Genomic DNA, 19,529 nt, shown 5'->3' with positions numbered 1-19,529 from the left:
GCCGGCGCGGGGCCGGCGGGCACCCAGCGTTGGCGGACCCCTAGCTGCGGAAAAGGCGGTGGTCTCGGCGTTTCCCCATCCCCGCCCTGGGTCGGTTTCTCTCTCCCCTAGCCCTCGGGTACCCCTGGGCCGGGAATCAGGACCTGCGGAAGCGGAGCAGCCCGCGGCCTCTGCCTTCTCCGGGCAGGAAGCTGCCAGGGCTCCGTGCCGCGGTCTCCCCGGGCGCAGCCCAGCACCCCCTGCTTCCCGGATGGCGCGGTCTCTCTGGGGACTGTCGCCTTATCTTGGCTGGGCTAGAAAGCTGCTTCCCCGTGGCACTCTGTGGGGCTGAGTTTCGCAACTTAAGCCTGCGCATTTATTTATAAGTCCTTGAAAACTTCCCGCAGTCGTGTAAGGGGGATTTGTGTCCCCGGCCTGACCTAAAGGGGAGCGGAGATGAGGGAGGCTGTAGGGTGAGAGCCCCAGGCAGGGACCGGCTCCTGCCGGGTGCCGCCGACACCTGGCCCCGGGGTGTGTCTGCGGCGAACGGCCGCCGCGCCTCCCTGCGGGCTCGGGAGTACCTGTGCTCGGCGCAGTGGGAGCGGGGGCGCAGCCCTGGGACTCCCCCGCTCCGACTTTGTCAAGAACAGCTGTTAATGCTACCAGCCAAATCTTTTTACCCCCTTTCTCTTGGGCATTCACATTTACATTTATTTTGGCGGTGGGGGGGAGAGCGGCGCAGTAAGTGGCTTGCTTTTTCCTGAATGGCCTCATTTTCATATGCCCACAGTTTCCAGTCCAACATTCCGTTGTCGAATTCTTTTGGTGGTAATTTTGCCAGATTTTCTGAATGGGATTAGGACAGGCCGTTCAGAAATGTGTTTCAGAGTTATCAACCACTGCCCTGAAAGGCGCTTTTCTGTTTTAGCTGCTTTCAAGCAAATCTGTGTCTTTTAGAATTGTCAACCTTCAGCTCTTTTTGGTTGGGCAAGATTAAACAGTTCTATTTTTAAGAACAGCGAAGAAACATATGTATTTAATATTGGGATCATTTACCACGAGCGATCACATGAGGCATGGTTTCTTAAACTCTAAACTGGCTTAAAAAAGGGAATTTAGTTGGATTTAAAAGTAAATTTCAGGTAGAGGAAACTTTGAATGGTCTCTGTCAGCTTCTCTTATGAGTTGAAGACTTTATTAAGGCAGCTGATATCCCTTTCAGAGCTTAAGAAATTATATTCCTTATTGCATTTCATAAATCCTTCTGCAGGAATTATGTATAATACTCTGTGTCTGTTTTGCCCAGTGAACCCCTGGATATCTTTAGGGGTTAATTTTGCGTTGTTTAGAAAGCCTATTTTGTTTTCAGTTGTTGACTTTGGAGTTTAGGAACCCACATTCCAAAGCAAAGCTACACTATTCAGACAGGGAATAGTGTACTTTTGGGTACTTTTTGATTCTTGGCTCCTTTGTGAGCTTTTTCCCTAGATAACAACACTCATATTCTCTTTTCCCCCTTTTTCCCCATGACTCTAGAGCAAAGTCTGAAATGGATGTTACATGAGTCATTTTAAGGGATGCACACTACTATGAACATTTCTGAAGCTTTTTTCTCAGTAAAGTAGATAAAGATGGATGAATCAGCCTTGTTGGATCTTTTGGAGTGTCCTGTGTGTCTAGAGCGCCTTGATGCTTCTGCGAAGGTCTTGCCTTGCCAGCATACGTTTTGCAAGCGATGTTTGCTGGGGATCGTAGGTTCTCGAAATGAACTCAGATGTCCCGAGTGCAGGACTCTCGTTGGCTCGGGTGTCGAGGAGCTTCCCAGTAACATCTTGCTGGTCAGACTTCTGGATGGCATCAAGCAGAGGCCTTGGAAACCTGGTCCTGGTGGGGGAAGTGGGACCAACTGCACAAATGCGTTAAGGTCTCAGAGCAGCACTGTGGCTAATTGTAGCTCAAAAGATCTGCAGAGCTCCCAGGGTGGACAGCAGCCTCGGGTGCAAGCCTGGAGCCCCCCAGTGAGGGTAAGTAGCCTACAAAGGTAGTTTGGTGAATAAAGGTGGTGATGTCCACATTTTTTCTTTATTCTTTAGCTTGGTGTTTTCCAAGTCAACTCATTGCTTAGGAAACCACACATACTGGAACAGACAGACTATACCTCTGAATATTTTTTCCCCCATCTTGGAATGAGATTGGATATAAATAATAAATTTTATTGTTTTGAAAATTATCTCTAGATAGTCTCTGTTATCTTTTAAGATAAATTTTGGGAAACAAGTAGCAATTAGTGAATGAAATCTAAACCAGCTTTTGTTCTGTGCCCATTTTAAAATGGAAATTTGGTATTTTCTGTTGATGGGGCTGAGAGTCATAATTACATGTATGTAGTACATATGTGTATATATGTTGTAAATATGTGTGTGGGTAAATCATAAATAGGAAATCAAGCCTTAATTTTTATGTTGCTTAGAATCATTCTATTGGTTTTATGAATACACAGCACAGAATTTACTCGTTGGTGGAATTCTTAACAAATCATGGCTACAGGTAGCGGAGTTTCGTTGCTGTAGCAACAAAATGTCACTTAGGACTACACTAAAACATCTAGCTTTATAGTGAATGAAATGAAGTATTTCATCAAAATGGTTTTTCTTGGGATTTGAGTTTGGGCTGAAATAATTTTAGATGAAGCTAATTATTTGGACAGCTACCACAACTGTCACACAATTTCTGTATCTATTAGAAATATATATATTAATAATCTATATTTATTAGAAATATAGGTATTTATTAGAAATATAGGTATTTCTAATAAATATAATACCTACAAATATAGGTATTTCTAATAAATATAAATTTCTAATAAATATAAATATAAATTATGTTGCAGGTGATGGATTCGTGATAAAATGTGCTTTTCTAATTTTTGCAAAAATAAAAAGTAATCAAGAGCATCAGTAATTAAAACAACTCCATTTCTGTAAGAAGAAGGAATTCTAAATTATTGGCCAAACTGGTAAAATCTGCTTTTAAAGAACAGTTAATCTAGATGAGAATATTTTTTTCAAATGTCCCCAGTAAGCACTCAAAAGTGACTTCTTTCATTTAACACAGGAACTGCCCATTAGGATGGCGTTAGATCCCATAATTCACAGATGTGGATACCAGGCAGTTTTAACAGAATAGTTTTCCTACTTCTTTCTCAAGCTCATCTTTTGTAAATGATAGGAAGTATTTACATCACTAGATGTAAAGTATAGAGACCATTTTAATCACTAGAAAACCTGATCGGAAAACAGTTTCATTAAGGCTGTCAGGTTTCTTTTGACATATTTATTTATTTAAAGATAGTGAGAACTTTGGGCTAGGGAGGTTTTCTTTCCTTATTTGGAACCCACATGTTGTGAAAGTGATCAGCTTACAGTGCTTTTCTTAGATTTCCTTTATTTTATGGAATTCACTTATTTAGACTTGAATATTTTAATCCCAGAACCAGTGATCAAGTTGATAATTTCTGAGACACCTGATATAGGTCTGTTTAGCTTAATAAAGGGGTAGATTTGCATCTTTGGAAAGGTTTTGTTTCCCTGTTAATTAGACTAGGGAAGGCATGGCTTCCCAGAATACTGTATCTTAGTTGTTGACACTGCCTTACCTATTGTGAGGAATGCATTGAATGTTTGATCATCGATAAAGAGGAATTTAAGGAGAGGCTCAAACACTCAATGTCTTTTGAATTTTAAGTTTTCTTGCTAACATGGAAATTGACTATGTAATTCTCATTTATCTGAACTGCTAAGCTCCCAAAATTGAACTTCTTAGGTAAATTATTTGGAGATTTTGATGATGTTAGTATTGTTTTTCTGGTTTATATGCTTTTCCTAATTTACTTCATGTTTCTTCTTTAGCATGAGAAAAATTACTTACCAAGAAACTCAACAAAACTTGAGCCTTATAACTGGGACAAAATAGTTGAGGTGGATGGAACAGGAAATATGTCTGTTACTTTGCTGGGGGAGGATGGAGGACAAAAACAAACCTATTCAGTAGTCTGAGTTGATGCAATTGATGCAATACTTAGAAAAAGAACAGCCTTTTTTCTAGTTGAAAATAGTTTTTCGAGCCAGGTACTATGGTATTCACCTCTAGTCTCTAGCTACTTGCATCTGTAGTCCTAGCTACTCCAGAGGCTGGGGCGGGAGGATCACTTGAGCCCAGGAGTTCAAGTCTAGCCTAGACAACATAGCAAGACCCCTCCCCTGTTGCCCCTCCCCTGTCCCCTGCCCCCCACCCCTTTTTAAAAAAAGGTTTCTCAATAAGTTACTACTACCTTTTGCTTTCAAATATACAGAACAGTCAGGGCCATACGTATAGTTCAAACATCTGAAAGATAAATACATTTCTAAAAAAGACTCCTTTTAAGAGTGAGAATTCTGTAACATGGATATTGTAAGGCACTTCTTTGGACACTTCTCTTAGGTGAGTGCCTGTAATAAATCCCAAATGTGCATCCCCCTCCCTTAAGTGTTCTGACACAACCAAGCGGTGCAGTGAGCCTGTTTCCATATGTTGTGCAAAGCTGAAAGTGATAACGTGGAATGTTGCTTCAGTTTATTAGTTATGTTCTGTGTTCCATTAGACTGTGACCATGTGGCCTCCTCATGCATTTAGCCAAAGTATATTGAATGTTATCAACAGATTTGAACATTTCCAATGTGTGACGCATATCTTGTTCCCAAAATTTTAGTGTTTCCTGCCTAATTTGAAGGAGAAAAGGAAAGAGTGCGGGGTTGGAGTCACCATGGGAATCTGTCAGTTTTTTACCTCTAAGTAAAGAATTCCTGTTGGTTTTAGGCCAAAGTCAAGCAGTGGAATGAGCCATAGGGAGAGGGACACTGCTGATACCAGTCAATGGCCTAAGAAATACAGCTGCAGAAGTTAAAATGCATGTATATAAATTAGATAAGGAAAGCATGGTTTTTAAGTAGTTCCCCTATAGAATTTAGACTTAATAGTTTCTGCCTTCTATGTGCAGTTCCAGTGATTTAAGGAATCATTAAGTAATGATATCTAAACAGACACATGCATAGATATTCTCTTATGTGGTGGCTCACGCCTGTAATCCCAGCTCTTTGGGAGGCTGAGGAGGTAGGTGGATCACTTGAGGTCAGGAATTCCAGACCACCCTGGCCAACATGGTGAAACCCTGTCTCTACTACAAATACAAAAAAATTAGCCGGGCTTGGTGGCGGGCACCTGTAGTCCCAGCTTCTTGGGAGGCTGAGGCAGGAGAATGGCATGAACCCGGGTGGCGGCAGACCTTGCAGTGAGCGGAGATCGCGCCACTGCACTCCAGCCTGGGCGACAGAGCGAGACTCCGTCTCAAAAAAAAAAAAAAAAAAAAAATCTCTAAAGTTCTCTTAATATCTCTTAACATTAAGTTCTCTTAATATCTGTGCATGTTTCTCTTTAGGTATCATTACTTAATGATTTCATGATGCCTGTACTTCACAGCAAATATATTCATCCAAAAAATAGATCACATCAGACCACCTGATTTATACTAATTTATACTTTGTTTATTTGTTGCTTTATTTAATAAATACTTCTTAAGCACTCGTTAGGTACCAGGCACTACACTAGCTGCTGGATAGGTAGTGGTAGACAAACCAGATATAGATTCTTAGCTTTTGAATGTGTGGTCCATCTTGTGGGAGAGACACATTAATAAAATAATAACAATGCAGGCGTGTAATTAAATAAGTTCTAAGACACAAAGCTAGGGGAGAGGATAGAAGAAAGACCTGCATTTAGTGTGAAGGTGAATTGTGTGTGTGATCTTCAAAAGCTTCCTGAGGAAAAGGCATCTGAGCTGAGATCTTAAGGGTGAAATGATATTAATTAGGGAATGGGGGCTGGGCAGGGAAGAGGCAGAGGGGAAGAATATTTCAAAGGCACTGACCTACACAGGAAGGGGTATGCCTCCTAGGAAGAACTGACAGAAGGTAAGTGTGAACTAGGCAAGCCACAGGGATGGTGTAAGATGAGGCCTCGTATTCGATAATGTGGAAGGCATCAAGAACTGCCCCAAGGGCCACGTAGGGTGAAGGGCCAGATGGGTAGGATAGATAGGAAGTGCTCTGTATTTGGGATAAGCAAGAGGGACCATTGGGACTGAGACGATTAGCAGGGCTTCAGAACAGATACGGGATTGGAGCTCGTGTCAAAGAATGGAGAGACCAGGAAAGAAAGGTAGGGAATTCTAGATATGAGGGAACACGGATGAAATTTATTTCCCCTGTAAAGGCTGAGTCTGCTTTCATTTCTCCATAGCACAGTCATACCTCCTTTCTCCCTCTTTCTCTATTGCTGACTGTTAGGGTCTGAATTATGTCCCCCCACTTTGCTAGGTTGAAGTTCTAACTCCTGGTTCCTCACAAGGTGGTGATATTCAGGGATAGGACCTTTAAAGAGAGGGTTCAGGTAAAATGAGGTCACATGCATGGGCCCTAATCCACTAAGACTGGAGTTCTTCTGAGAAGAGGAGATGATGATGCAGACACACAGGGAAGACTATGTGAAGACACACGGAGGAGATGCCACTTACCAACCAAGGAGAGTTGCCTTCAAAGGAAGCCAACCCCACTGACACCTTGATCTTGGACTTCCAGCCTCCAGAACTGTGAGGAAATACATTTTTGTTGTTTAAGCCACCCAGTCTGTGCGCTTGGATGTGGTAGTCCTAGCCGACTTGTACTCTGACTATAGACATACTCCTAAAGGTCAGCCCCTTGAGTGGCCTCTCAGTCCACTGCCAATCCCTTCAGTCCTGGTTTCCCCAGAAACTGGCAGTGGTCCAGCCTTCTGTGATCTGCTGTGGAATACCCTTGAGAAGTTGTTCGGCCCCTGCCTACCCTCTCAGCTACCCACATTGCCTGGCATAATTTTGTAAAATAGGCATGTTATAAGGAAGTTGAAGTTTATGTGACAATATACCAGATGCACAGAAAGTTCTGGATGAAATGAAGGAAATATTGAGGGGGGAAAACTACTACTTTCTTATCTCTGACAAGTTGGATTGATCTGTAACTGGAGTCTGGAGAGGCTGCTTTCCAGGACTCAGTAGTACCTAAGGCATTACTCAAGGGATAGGTAATGATGGACAAACCAGATACAGATCCTTACTTGGTGCTTTCCAGGACTAAGTAGCACCCTAATAAGGCATCCTAGGCTTTATTCCAAGGAATGGCATTGGCAGAAAGAACTGAAGGAAGTTAGGACAATTGAGTTGCTCCAGGTTTGGTGTGGAAAGCAACTGCCAGCTGTGAACTGTGCCGTGGGACATCTTTGACATCTGTCTGTGAACAAGCACCTGTACAGAGCTTCTTTCAGATCCAGTTATGTTCGATAATCTATACTAGGTCAAAGATGACATTAATGCATGTTTCTATTGAAAAAGTTTACATTTGGGGGAGGTAACACACAAGAAACAACAAATAAGGCAGCATATAGTGAAGCACCAGGGGCTGGGATAAGATAATAGAATAGGTCTCTATTTATGATGGGGTTCTTGTTTGTAGTTTGTGGTCCTTGGATTAGGTGCATGGTCAAAGAATATCAAGTGTGGGTGGGACATGCTCCCCTGGTGTGTAAGGTTCACTACAAACACTGACTGATAGAGGAACTGTTGTCTCCGCACAGATGGGGAAGAGGATGTGTATTAACTCATACCGGACCCAAGCAAGACATTTAATATGGTGGTTTGGGTGAAGGAAATGTTTCTGTGTGTTTCAGAATGATTGAATTGAAATGGAAAAGGTGGGTTTTGTTTGTTTGTTTTGGCTAAACCATGTTTGTTGCATTCTTGACGTCTTTATTTTATCCATCATTTCGTCCTTGATCCTTACTCCGGGCTTCATGTCTGCCCCGTCCCTGACCTTTACTTCATTCCTGAGCTACGCTTAATGGTAAGGCTCAGCGATGAGATCTTGAACGGGGTAGAAAGCAGGTATGGGAAAGGGAGTCTGTGGTGCATACTAATTGATAATTTTTTAAAGATATAATGATTCTTTCTTATATCACATAAAGTGTCATGTAACCATAATCATGTAAACCTCACAACAGCTTTCTGGGGTCAAGTGTTATCATTTATTTATTTTTTGAGATGGAGTCTCACCCTGTCCCCAGGCTGGAGGGTGACGGTGAGATCTCAGCTCACTGCAACCTCTGCCTCCCGGATTCAAGCGATTCTCCCACCTCAGCCTCTGGAGTAGCTGGGATTACAGGCGCCTGCCACCACACCTGGCTAATTTTTGTACTTTTAGTAGAGGTGGGGTTTTGCCATGTTGGCCAGGCTGGTCTCCAACTCCTGACCTCAAGTGATCCGCCCACCTTAGCCCCCCAAAGTGTTGGGATTATAGGCGTGAGGCGCGGCGCCCAGCCTAAGTGTTATCATTTTAGAAATGAAAAAGAATGTAGATTTCAAAGTGTATGTAAAAGTATTCTGGTTGTAAAAAATATTCAACAATGTAGAAGAGTATGTTATTAAGTGTGTATATACTTGCAGATCTTTTCATATACATTTATATGTGTATGCATATAGTTTCTTGATTTTTTGCAGAACTAGAATTTCATGATCTGGATATTTAATGATTTGCTGGTTTGTTTACTATATCTATGAAATTTTTTCATGTTTAAGCACATAGACCTACTCCAGTTTTTGAAAAGACTCTTTATTGATGTATAATATACATTTAGAAAAGTGTACTAATTATGTGTGCCACTCCCTGAATTTTTCATAGTATTTTTCTCATAGTATTTTCACTCATAGAATTTTTCTTCATAGTATTTTTCTCATAGTATTTTTCTTTCTGTTTAAAAATACTCATAAGAAAAATACTTGCAGTATTTTCTTTCTGTTTTAAAAATTAAAAATAATACATGCAATGGTAAGAAATGTGATAGTAGAAGATGATGTACAGGAGAAAATCAAGGCTTCCAATCTCTATTCCTTTGTTCCTAATCTCTAGGGGTAACCACTGTTGGAGGTTTTTTGTGTTTTCTTTCAGACAAAAAATTGAATAGAAATGGAATCACATCGTATATGCAGTTCTGCAATTTGAAGTTTTAAATTTAATGATAAAACTTGGATAGCTTCTATAGTCCCAGGTACTCAGGAGGCTGAGGCAGGAGAATGGCGTGAACCCGGGAGGCGGAGGTTGCAGTGAGCCGAGACCATGCCACTGCACTCCAGCCTGGGCGACAGAGCGAGACTCCGTCTCAAAAAAACAAAAAAACAAACTCAGATAGCTTCCATATCTACTCACATTGGTCTATAAGAAGGTATTATGTGTTCTTTTTTTTTTTGAGACGGTCTCACTCCTGCCCAGGTTGGAGTGCAGTTGGCGTGTTTACGGCTCACTATACATTATTACTCTTATTTCATGGATGTAGGAGGGGTGGCGGAAAGACTTTAAATAACTTGTCCAATTTCTGATCCCAAATGCTTCCTTCCCTTACCTGCACTTGACTTAGGTGACAAACATTTTCCCTGGTGTTGCTTTTAGCAGGGGAATCTCTTCTCAGTTGCAACTGGCAGAGCTTATTCTTTCCTCACTGTCCTTGCTTCCTGTTTTGTTTTGACAAAAAGAGGACAAATAAAGCTCCTTTACAATGACAGTGAACCAGGAAAGCAGACTCTCCTTAGCTTGATGTATGGGGAAGAGTGTGGTTTGGAGGTTAGAAGTTGTGGCCTCTGATTCCGACACTGCCATCAGCCGACTGTGGGGTTTCTCTGGGCTTCATTTTTCAGCTCAAAGATGTGGAGCCACAGGGACCTAAGCTCTATGCAGAGTGGTTGTAGGAATGGTGGTGGTGATGGGGCTGGGTTTGGTTCATCTTTGACTTTTCAGAGTCCTTTGTAGTGTCTGGCACAGAGTACACACTCACAAGAGGTTTGTTGAATAAATGAGTGAATAAGTGAGTGAAGCGAATACCAATCTCTCTAGGGATTCTTAACTGTATATTTAATGTCATTTCTATTTGGGATGATGAGAACCAAAGTTATTGAAAAGATATAGAAAAGATTATAAAGTGGATGTAGTGTTTGGATGTAGAGCTACATAAAATACAGACATGAACTCAGTTATTTTGGTTTCCTACGTGTGAAAAGTAGCCTTATGCAGACCTCTTTGGCAACCCTGAACCCCCTCCTCTCCCAGTTTCCTTCATTTATTATCACTATTGCTCCAGTCCTTATTTATTTATTTATATTTCTCTTGGGTGACTGAAGGAGAGAAATGATTATTCTGTTATTGCTGGCTGGGCAGGGAAAAGGAAAATCTGAGGGAAAGGGAGGAAAGAGATAAAATCTAGTTTTACTTTAGCTGGAGGTCCTTCTTGTTCTTGAGGTTCTTTTGAAAAGTTCCACCTCTGCGCTGGCTCTCTGACTTTAGCACTTCATCCCTGGCTTTTGTATCAGCTGCTATAGAACCTGTGTTGACTGTTAACTTCTCTGCCTTGCAGCACCTTGCGCTGCCCTGTCCTGCAACTGTGGTCTGTACTTTCCAAGTGGCTGAAAGAGGCGCATTGGGGAGACAGTCAACAGGCAGGGGGAGCAGGAAAGCAGTCCTACTCCATTGCCTTCCTAAAACTGCTTCTCTGGGTTGTCTTCTCAAAATGCTTTGTTTTGTCCCATAATTAGTCTCTGGTCTCAGAAAAGGAAAAGAATAAAATCAGAGGCTCAAAAAAGGCGTGTGGGTAGGTGCAGTATGTCAGTTCAAGCCCCTGCCTTTTTCTGTTGCCTGTGGTCTTTTCTCAGCATTCCACGAGCCCCCAGCTCTCCTTTGCACACCTCCATTCCTTAACTCACTCTATTGGGAAGAATGCCTGCTTTTTTCCTCTCTGGTCAGACGCTCACTCCATTTATTAATCTGTCCCCTCTCTAGTAGATTGCTTAATGTGGTTTAAGCAAACCCAAGACAATATGTAAAAAGACTTAAAAATTTTAAGGTCAAAAGGCAAATGACTGTAATTCATGCTGTGGCAGGATGCTTCCTGAGGATCCACAATACTGTAGCAACCTAGCACAAATATTATAGTGAGATGTACTTGTGATAGAAATATTACACATAGCGACATAGTATGGATAGTGAGGAACTCAGATAGCTGGCAAGACTCATTTACATAGCAACATAGTATAGTGAGGTGTACATATGATAGAAATATTATGCTTGGAGGCTGCCTTGCTGGTAAGGCTCCCTCATTTAGAAACTTCAACTCCCTCATCCTCCCAAAGCTTTTATTATAAAGAGTACATGTATCTTCTGCTCTTTAAAAATTTTTAATTTTTAGTTTCTTCTGAAGGTAGTAACCTTGAAAAGAAAAATTCAGAGCCCCAGGCACCCTTTTTTGTGGCTCTGCAATCCTTTTGTCACGTATCTGTCTGCCAATGCCTAGTCAAGAGGATGGTAGCAGTTGCTTCATGAATGGTGACATATGGTTGGCTGTAAACACAGCCATTTTAAAGATAGATGTGTGAGTGGGCTCTTTCGGGGTAGCTGGGAAGGGAATGGAGGTGCCATTTCAGATGGCTGACAGAGCAGTTAAATAGTAGATTATTTGCGTTGTGAAACATGAAAAAAGTGAGCAGTAGGAGGATGTGCAAATGAATTTTTAAGTTACATAGTGCAGAAAGGCAAGGGCTGTCAATGTTGAACATTTTTCTGTCAGCCTAAGGAAATAAATTCCTTAAGGATTAAAGAAATTATTATTATCATTATTATTATTATTTTTGCCAGAAAAAATCCTTTTGAAACACTGTAGTTTCACTGCTTATCAATTCAGGAATGAATGAACAGGAGTGAATTTTCATTATTTTAATATGTAATGAGTGGTCCTAGGCAATGAACATTTATACAGAAAGGAAGCTAAAGTTAGCTATAGGATGCTTCAAATCTAGTTTTAACTTATGTGAAGTACACTCAAAATAATACAGTAGCAATGTAAGTGAGAGCATCAGTGTGGGATACAAATATCCCTAGCATTTGTATAAGGTTCCTGGAAACGTGAGCAGTAATGTTGAAAGGTTGAACATTAGATATGTTATAAGGAGATTCAATTCTTGTAGAACTAAACAATATTCTTACATTCCTAATTATGTAACTGCTTAGTTTTTAAATATCCTTAAAAAACTTCAAAAGTTTTTAAAAACATTAAACACATAGAACATTATATAATAAAACTAAATTTCAAACCTTAAGTTTTCATTTGCCCACCTTATGCAAAGTGACATTTAGTTTACTAATCTTTATTATTTCAATTTTTTTTCAAAATCTTTGAACAGTTTTTCCCCATTATTAAACTTGTGTTTTATGCATAGTGATGAATTATTTTTCAGCATTTCATATACTTTTTTTCTGCCACAGTTGCAGTCTATGAGGCTAAATATTTTTGCCATTTTTGGTAGCTTTTATTATTTTCATTCCTGTCTTAACTGTACTAGTAGTAGTACTTTTATTTTTCTTTTTTCTACTCATTTTTGTAAAACAAGTCTGAAATATTAAGAAGACACTGAAAGTGTTAACACTGTTGTACAAAGCCTGTGATGTTGCTGGAGCTGAAGTGTTGGTTAAAGGCCCCAAAGTGTGACAGCTTGAAATGTTTACATAGCAGCTGTTCCAAGAAAGTTCAGATCTGGCAGCAGAAAAGTATTGGGTCTCCATGTATGAAGCATGAAACTATATGATGTATGGAAGCTGAGAATCGCCTATATGGTGGAAAGAATGAGGAGACCTGCTTTCTAGTCTTGGCTATGTGATTTTAGGCTAGTGTTTTCTCTTCTGTAGGACTTAGTTTTCTCTTTTATAAAATGAGGCTTTTCTGATATCTGAGTTCTTTTGTAGGCCTGAAATTTAAAAAATAATTACCCTAGCAAAAGCCAACTTTGATATTGAATATTTAGAACAAACTCAGATTGGCACCTGGATTTGATCTTAGTGCATTGAGGTGACATGTGGCTCTCACGTTTGTCCATTGACACCAGTAATCTGCCTTTAATGTTCCCTTAGAAGCCCACACCGTGCCTGCCACAGGAGCCTTCAGATGAACTGTTAGATTTAGAAGTGAGGTAGAGCAGAAAAGCAAGGACAGTTTAGGGAGCCCGACTTTGGATCAACCTCTAAATGGGGCTGGTTTGCTTGATAGATCTCATCTGCATAAAATTATCAGCCTCCGTTCTGCCGGAATATTATCTTCATATAAAGTTGTTACACTGCTTGAAATTCCAATAATCAGAGATTGTCTGCATATTAAAATGTCCTGCACTTTAGAAGCATGTTTAGAATTACCTAACCATATTTCTTTTCTTTTCTCAGTTTTTACTGACGTGAGAACCCCTGCTTTGATGGACAGGACATTTATTATGCTTTGAAAGAGTGAGAAGGCAGGTACCTGAGCTTCTTTGAGGTCAGGCAAACCTGGATGGGGGAAGCTGTAGTGAGGGGTTTAGGCAGAGTGACCATGTAGTTTATCCTCTACCCTGGGACGTTTTTGAGAGTGAAAAGGATGTTGTTGATAATTTTGCAGAGTCAACAGGAGTAAGTCGGGATTGTCTGGGGCAAACAGGGCCATAAGGTTACCCTTGCTGAGGGCAGTATGAATGAGCACAGCATATAGAAAACAGGATTCATTAAGCACAGGAGAGATGCCAGAGAATACAGAACTTTTCAAAAGTGTTCAGGGGCAATGCAGAGGAATTAATTTCTTCCTCAGAATGTTCCTTTTTGTGTGCTCTGTGATTCCTGCTGGACAGAAAGTGTCTGATAATAGGAAAAGCAGGAGATTTATTATCAGGCAGAACTTCCTCTGTTCCTTGTTATCTGTGTTTCTCTTGGGCAAGTTACTTCCTTACCTAATTTCTTTGTTTGTAGAATGATGAAGAGCTGCTCTCCAAGTTTGTGAGGATTACATGAGATAAGGAATCTCAAATGCCCAAGACCTAGTACATGCTCAATAAACATTAGTATCTTCAGTTTTCTCTCTTTCTAGAAATTAGAACTTTTAATACCATATCACAGTTATATTGTAAAATAAACTCTGGGGCAAGTGGATTGGCTCACATCTGTAATCCCAGTGCTTTGGGAGGCCAAGGTGGGAGGATCAGTTGTGGCCAGGATGAGACCAGCCTGAGCAACATAGTGGGACGCCTACCCCCCTTCTAAAAATCTTTTTTTTTTTAAATTAGCTGGGCGTGGTGGCATGTACCTGTAGTCCCAGCTCCTCGGGAGGCTGAGGCTGGAGGATCGCTTGAGCCCCGGAGTTTGAGGCTGCAGAGAGCTGTGATCTTGTCACTGCACTCCAGCCTGGGTGACAGAATGAGACCTTGTCTCTAAAACAAAGAAACAACCAAACGAAACAGACTATTGGTGTGTATGTAGTCTGGTAATTTAATTAATCAACACTTATATGTTAATACCATAGAACATTTTGCTCTGTTTCAAACAGCTGGCTTAAACTTCAGATACCCAAGCTGTTCATAAATTAGTGACTACAGAAGATAGTTCTGGTTTTACAACTGTAGTGTGAGACTGGTTGAGTCAGTCAGCTTCTCTGGGCCTCATCTGTAAAAGGAAATGGTGAGCAACATTATCTATAGTATCTCTTCCTGTTCTCTTATCCTGTGATAAGATATCCAGCCAGCAGAATTCATTATAGCATGGTAGACGTCTGTGACCGTTTTCATTGTCCCTCCCCCCCATCTCTCCCTGCCTTCCTTCCTCCCTCCCTTCCTCCCCTTCTTCCTACCTTCCTCCCTTTTCTCTTTCCCTCCCTGCATCCCTCCCTTCCTTCTTTCCTTCTCTGCCTCCTCCCTGTGATTGGGGAAAATAATAGCTCAAGTAATTAAAAAAAAATTCAATTTAGTTATTTATTTAGCATAATACTGAAGACTTAAACCCCTAAGACTTTCTGTAAGGAAACTAGATGTGCTTTGTAGCACGGTCCTAATTTTTAAAAATTAAAGAGACCAGGCATGGTAGCTCACGCCTATAGTCTCAGAACTTTGGGTGGCTGAGGCGGAAGGATTGCTTGAGCTCAGGAATTTGAGACCAGCCTGGGCAACATAGCGAAACCCCATCTCTATCAAAAACAAAAAATTAGCTGGGCATGGTGGCTTGCGCCTGCTGTCTCAGCAACTTGAGAAGCTGAGGAGGGAGGAACGCTTGAATCCGGTCGGTCGAGGCTGCAGTGAGCCATGATCGTGCCACTGTACTCTCGCCTGGGCAACAGAACGAGACTCTTGACTCAAAAATAAAAAAAAAAAAAGTAATGCTAGGAAAGATTATTATGCCCATTATTAAAACGTGGATGTTTTAATGCACTGTTGGATGAATGGATGGACGGGTGGATCAGCTGATCTCTCTAGACTCTGTGTGTGTGTGTATGCATGCATATGCACATGTGTGTTGTGTTTTATTCCTTTGTGGCTGATTTTTGCTTACCCTTCCCAACCTTGCCCACCCTTCCCCTCACTTCCATACCATCAAGATTATATGGCTTCAGTAGTTATTACTGGTCAGTTTTTCCATGTTTTGGTTATTTTTTAATAGCTCATATCTAGAGCAGCTGATTTCCCTTTTTAAAAAGTATGACATATATAAACAGATATAAACAAATGCATTTATATAATTTTCTGATGCATTTTGCAAATGCTGCAACAGTGAAGAGCCTTGCTATGCTTCAAATTTCCATAAGTTTATATATTTTTTAATGGAGTTTCTATTTATAGTTAAAATATTCACTTACTGATTTTGTAGGGTAAGAAAGGACACTGGGTGAACATTTTATGAAAATAGTCATCTACTGTGTTTTTAGAAAGTCTCTGCAAAAGGACGTTTCAAAAGCTTGTTGACACAAGCTTATTCCAGTGCCTTACCATCTTCCTTGCCAGGAGGTTCTTTTTTTCTGTTTAATATAAATTCCTGTCCTTGCAATGTGCTCTCATTCCTCTCATCCCATCCTTAATGGAAAAGAAGTGCTCCCCTGTACCTCTTCTTCCTGACCTTGCAGGCTGTGGTGCAGTCCTGACCTCCTCTCTTTTTATCAGGACTGAATAACCAAGTTTCCTTTACATGTCCTCATAGGACCCATTTCCTAACATTTTAATCATTTTAGTCACTCTCCTTTGGATGCTGTCCAATCCCTGCTTGCTGTGCTTGGGTTCAAGTCCAGAAGAGCTCTTAGTGTGGTGATGAAATTCTGAATGGGGCTTCGAGTTGTGAAAGGGCTGTCATGGGACCCTCCTGCTGCCTGTTTTCACATCCTCATGTTATGTACCTTTAAAAAGAACTCACTACATTGCTGGTTCATGCTTTGCCTAGATCTCAGATTTTCTCTTTTCCTTAGATAAATTCAGTTTCCCCAATCTCTCGAGTGGTTAGTTTTTACTACCCTCTGGATTAAACTTGTCTCTGTAATCTTTATGGTAGTGTCAGCAATTGGCTACTTATCAACAGGAATTGAAAAATGCCAATCCAAATGCAATTGCTGTAATACATATTTGTGATCATATGGATACCTGATCTTAAACACATATATACCTTGTTTATTACATTTATTTTGAATATTCTCTGCCCCCATTTGGTATTGTTCTCTAATTAATTGTGCTTTAGTGTTTTCTCCTGTACCAAGTTATAAGGAACTTGAGATGAGGGGCTCTTTTGAATTTTGTACCTCTTTTCTGTTCATGACTGTGGAAAAAGCAGTAGGTGGTCAGTTCAGTAAATACTTCTTGATGGAACTGATAGATGCCTACTCACATTCCAGAATTCCAAGGTCCATTGAAACACATTCACATCCTTGTAAGTTTGAGCGTCTAACCACACGTATATTTTGGTTAATCACATTCATTTTCCCACTATTTAAGTCAACAATGACAGTAGTACTCAAAGGCTAGGTACACTCTTATGAAACTTGACTGTAATTGGATGTTGAATAACAATTCTCTTGAGAGTGACCATTGAAACATTTTGGTTGCACCCACCATGGTGGTCTAGAAATCATGTTTTCCTAGTTTGTTAGAAAGAATGTTCTGCTGAGTTGAGTCAAAAGCCTTATAAAAGTTAAAATATGTGATATGTTATCCCCTATCCCCCAGGCACATCATTCTGACATGGAGGAAAATGAAATTGATCTAATAGGAATTAGCTGTCCAACTGTCATATTGATCTTTACCAAACACCTTATGATTTCTCTGCTTGCAAATCTTTTAGAATGCAAAATGTTACATGTATAATGGCTTCTTTTGATACAGATCATCTATATACTAAGTAATTCCAGAGGTGGGTAATCCTGTGGATGGTGGGAAGCACAGGTAATGTGGTTAGCAATAGCACCTCTACATTTTGAATCCTACGACAGGCAACATGCACATTCAAAATTAAATTAAAATTCTTGAGAATGAAGTGGAAAGAGGGAAGAAAAGGGCAGTTAGAAGAATAAATTAGTCCCAAGGGATCCTTTCCAAGTCTCAAATCATAAGCCAGCCAGCTGTGATATGAAACATGACAAGGGCCCGTGGGCTCTCTAGTTCAGATAGCTGCAAGACTGGATTCTCTGTGATTGTTAATGTATCAACAATTTAACTACATGCATGGAAATACCTTGAGTTATTATTACTTCTCTCAGGAGACTAAGCTATCTGATACCTACAAATGAGTAACACTAGGTCTGCCTGACATTTCCTTACAGATTAAAAAGAATGGCAGATTTTGAGGAGCAGCATGCTGGGAAGGCTTGGTAACTTTAGAAATGTGCCACGCTGTGGTTTCTAGGTATGCTATGAATGAAGAGCTTTGTGTGTAAGAAGTGGGAATTCTATGTGAATATTTATTATGTAAATTCTCATGTGTTACTAGGTTTATTTAAGTTTCTTCCTTGCGATCCAAACTTTTTTCCTTGAGAGGCAAATTTATTTTTCACATTCACCTGATATGTAAATTTCTCAGTCGCCCCCACCTCCCACCCCTAGGCCTTTTTTCTCCACCCAATTTAGTGGTATCAGGTCAGTATTCAGGCAGAGGGTGTTTATCATTAACAACTAACTAGAGTCATATTTTTGTTTAACTTCCCCCTTGCTATAATCCACCCATCCTGCCTGTTACTGTGGGTTGTTGCCAGTTTAGGATTTATTTAACATGCCTTATGTTCAGCAATATATGTTGAAATTTAGAACGTATGAAAAAAGAGCCTGTGTTTTGCTTATGAATACATCAGTCCATCAGCACGTATTTATTCTCTGTGCCTGAACTCTGAAGGTCATCATTTCTTGGCAGTATTACTAGACATACTGGGATATTAAGCCAGAAAATAGAATAGGTTGGTTAAAGATAGATTGAGGCAAAAATTGATTCACAGTTTGATACTTAAAACCAACTTTGCTGGTCAGTTGAGTGTTATCTGACAATCAGGCAGAGTTGCTAATTATTGGCACCCAGGTGCCAGATGGTAGGGAGTAATTAGATCACAACTATCTTATCTATCAGTAGCTTCAGAATGAGAATAGTAGCAATTTTCATTGCCCTTTTCAGTGGTCATGAAAACATTTTAAGAGCTGATCCCATGGAATATTGTATATCTGACTCCAGAAAGTAAATTTTTGACACATTACCTTGAGGAAAAAAATATGTAACAGGGTATTTTATAATCTTGAAAGAGGGAAGTAATATTTTAGCAACTCTGTGTTCTGTTTGTTGCATCTGGGTTAGCCATGAATGAATTCATTCTGTTCTTAAAGAACTTGTTTTGCATTGATGTCACTGTTTGAAAAAGTAAGCTGTGATAAATTTCATAAGCTGGAAAACTCAACATGCTATAAAACGTGAAAACGCAGGCCCTCTTAAGTGCAACCTGACACAGGAGTGAATTACCTTTACCTAGTACATCTCACGTGGTTCCTGAGCCTGCACAACAATCAGAGTCCTCATTCTTGTAGGCATACCACCTATCTTTTATAGGCTTCAGCTGAAAAATACGCTTATTTGGCACAAACACATGTATGATCAAAGGTGATCTGAATAAAATATAGTTTTGATTGATGAATATGCAAGGCTTTTCTTTAATGTTTGAAGGAAGAATCACAGTTTTGTTAATAAAATAGAGGTTAAAGAATGGAATTGTTTCTAGTAGACTGCGCAGCCCTAAATCATTCAAAAGTAATGAAGCAGTTTTCTGAAACAGATTAAGTTTCCTTACGAAGGAAGCCACCTTTGTTCCATGTCACTGATGCATTCCTTATAGGTGAGGTCACTCTGCATTGCTGATATCTTCCTCCTTTCATAAAAGGGAGATGGGGACTGCTCCCAGTGCATTCCATTTCTCACAATCCGTAAAATAAGGCTTAAATGTACCTGTCCATTAAAAGCTTTTGAAGGACGAAAGCCAACCTCAGAGGCTTTGTGAACCATGAATTGACAATAAAAGACAGTATGCTTGTTTTTCAACTAGCCTGTTAAAGGACAAAAGAACTATTCATTCCTACATGACTTTCATGTAGT

The 19,529-nt window shown here is 40.3% G+C and overlaps 1 protein-coding gene across 2 annotated transcripts in view; it reads left to right on the top strand.

The window, feature by feature from the left end:
* The window catches only part of SH3RF1 (SH3 domain containing ring finger 1), a 177,574-nt gene that overhangs the window by 110 nt on the left and 157,935 nt on the right, over positions 1-19,529 (top strand). For both annotated transcript variants that reach the window (XR_013417380.1, XM_001082524.5), the window contains exon 2: positions 1,516-2,003. Coding sequence is in view for 1 of the 2 variants with exons in the window: in XM_001082524.5 (XP_001082524.3) it covers positions 1,611-2,003 (393 nt within the window). In the remaining variant the exon portion in view is untranslated. The remainder of the gene's footprint in view (positions 1-1,515; positions 2,004-19,529) is intronic.

The sequence above is a fragment of the Macaca mulatta genome, chromosome 5, assembly GCF_049350105.2.
Source record: "Macaca mulatta isolate MMU2019108-1 chromosome 5, T2T-MMU8v2.0, whole genome shotgun sequence".
Lineage (NCBI taxonomy): Eukaryota > Metazoa > Chordata > Mammalia > Primates > Cercopithecidae > Macaca > Macaca mulatta.
The sequence above is the reverse complement of the archived record's forward strand: the minus strand, read 5'-3'. Positions and strand labels throughout refer to the sequence as shown.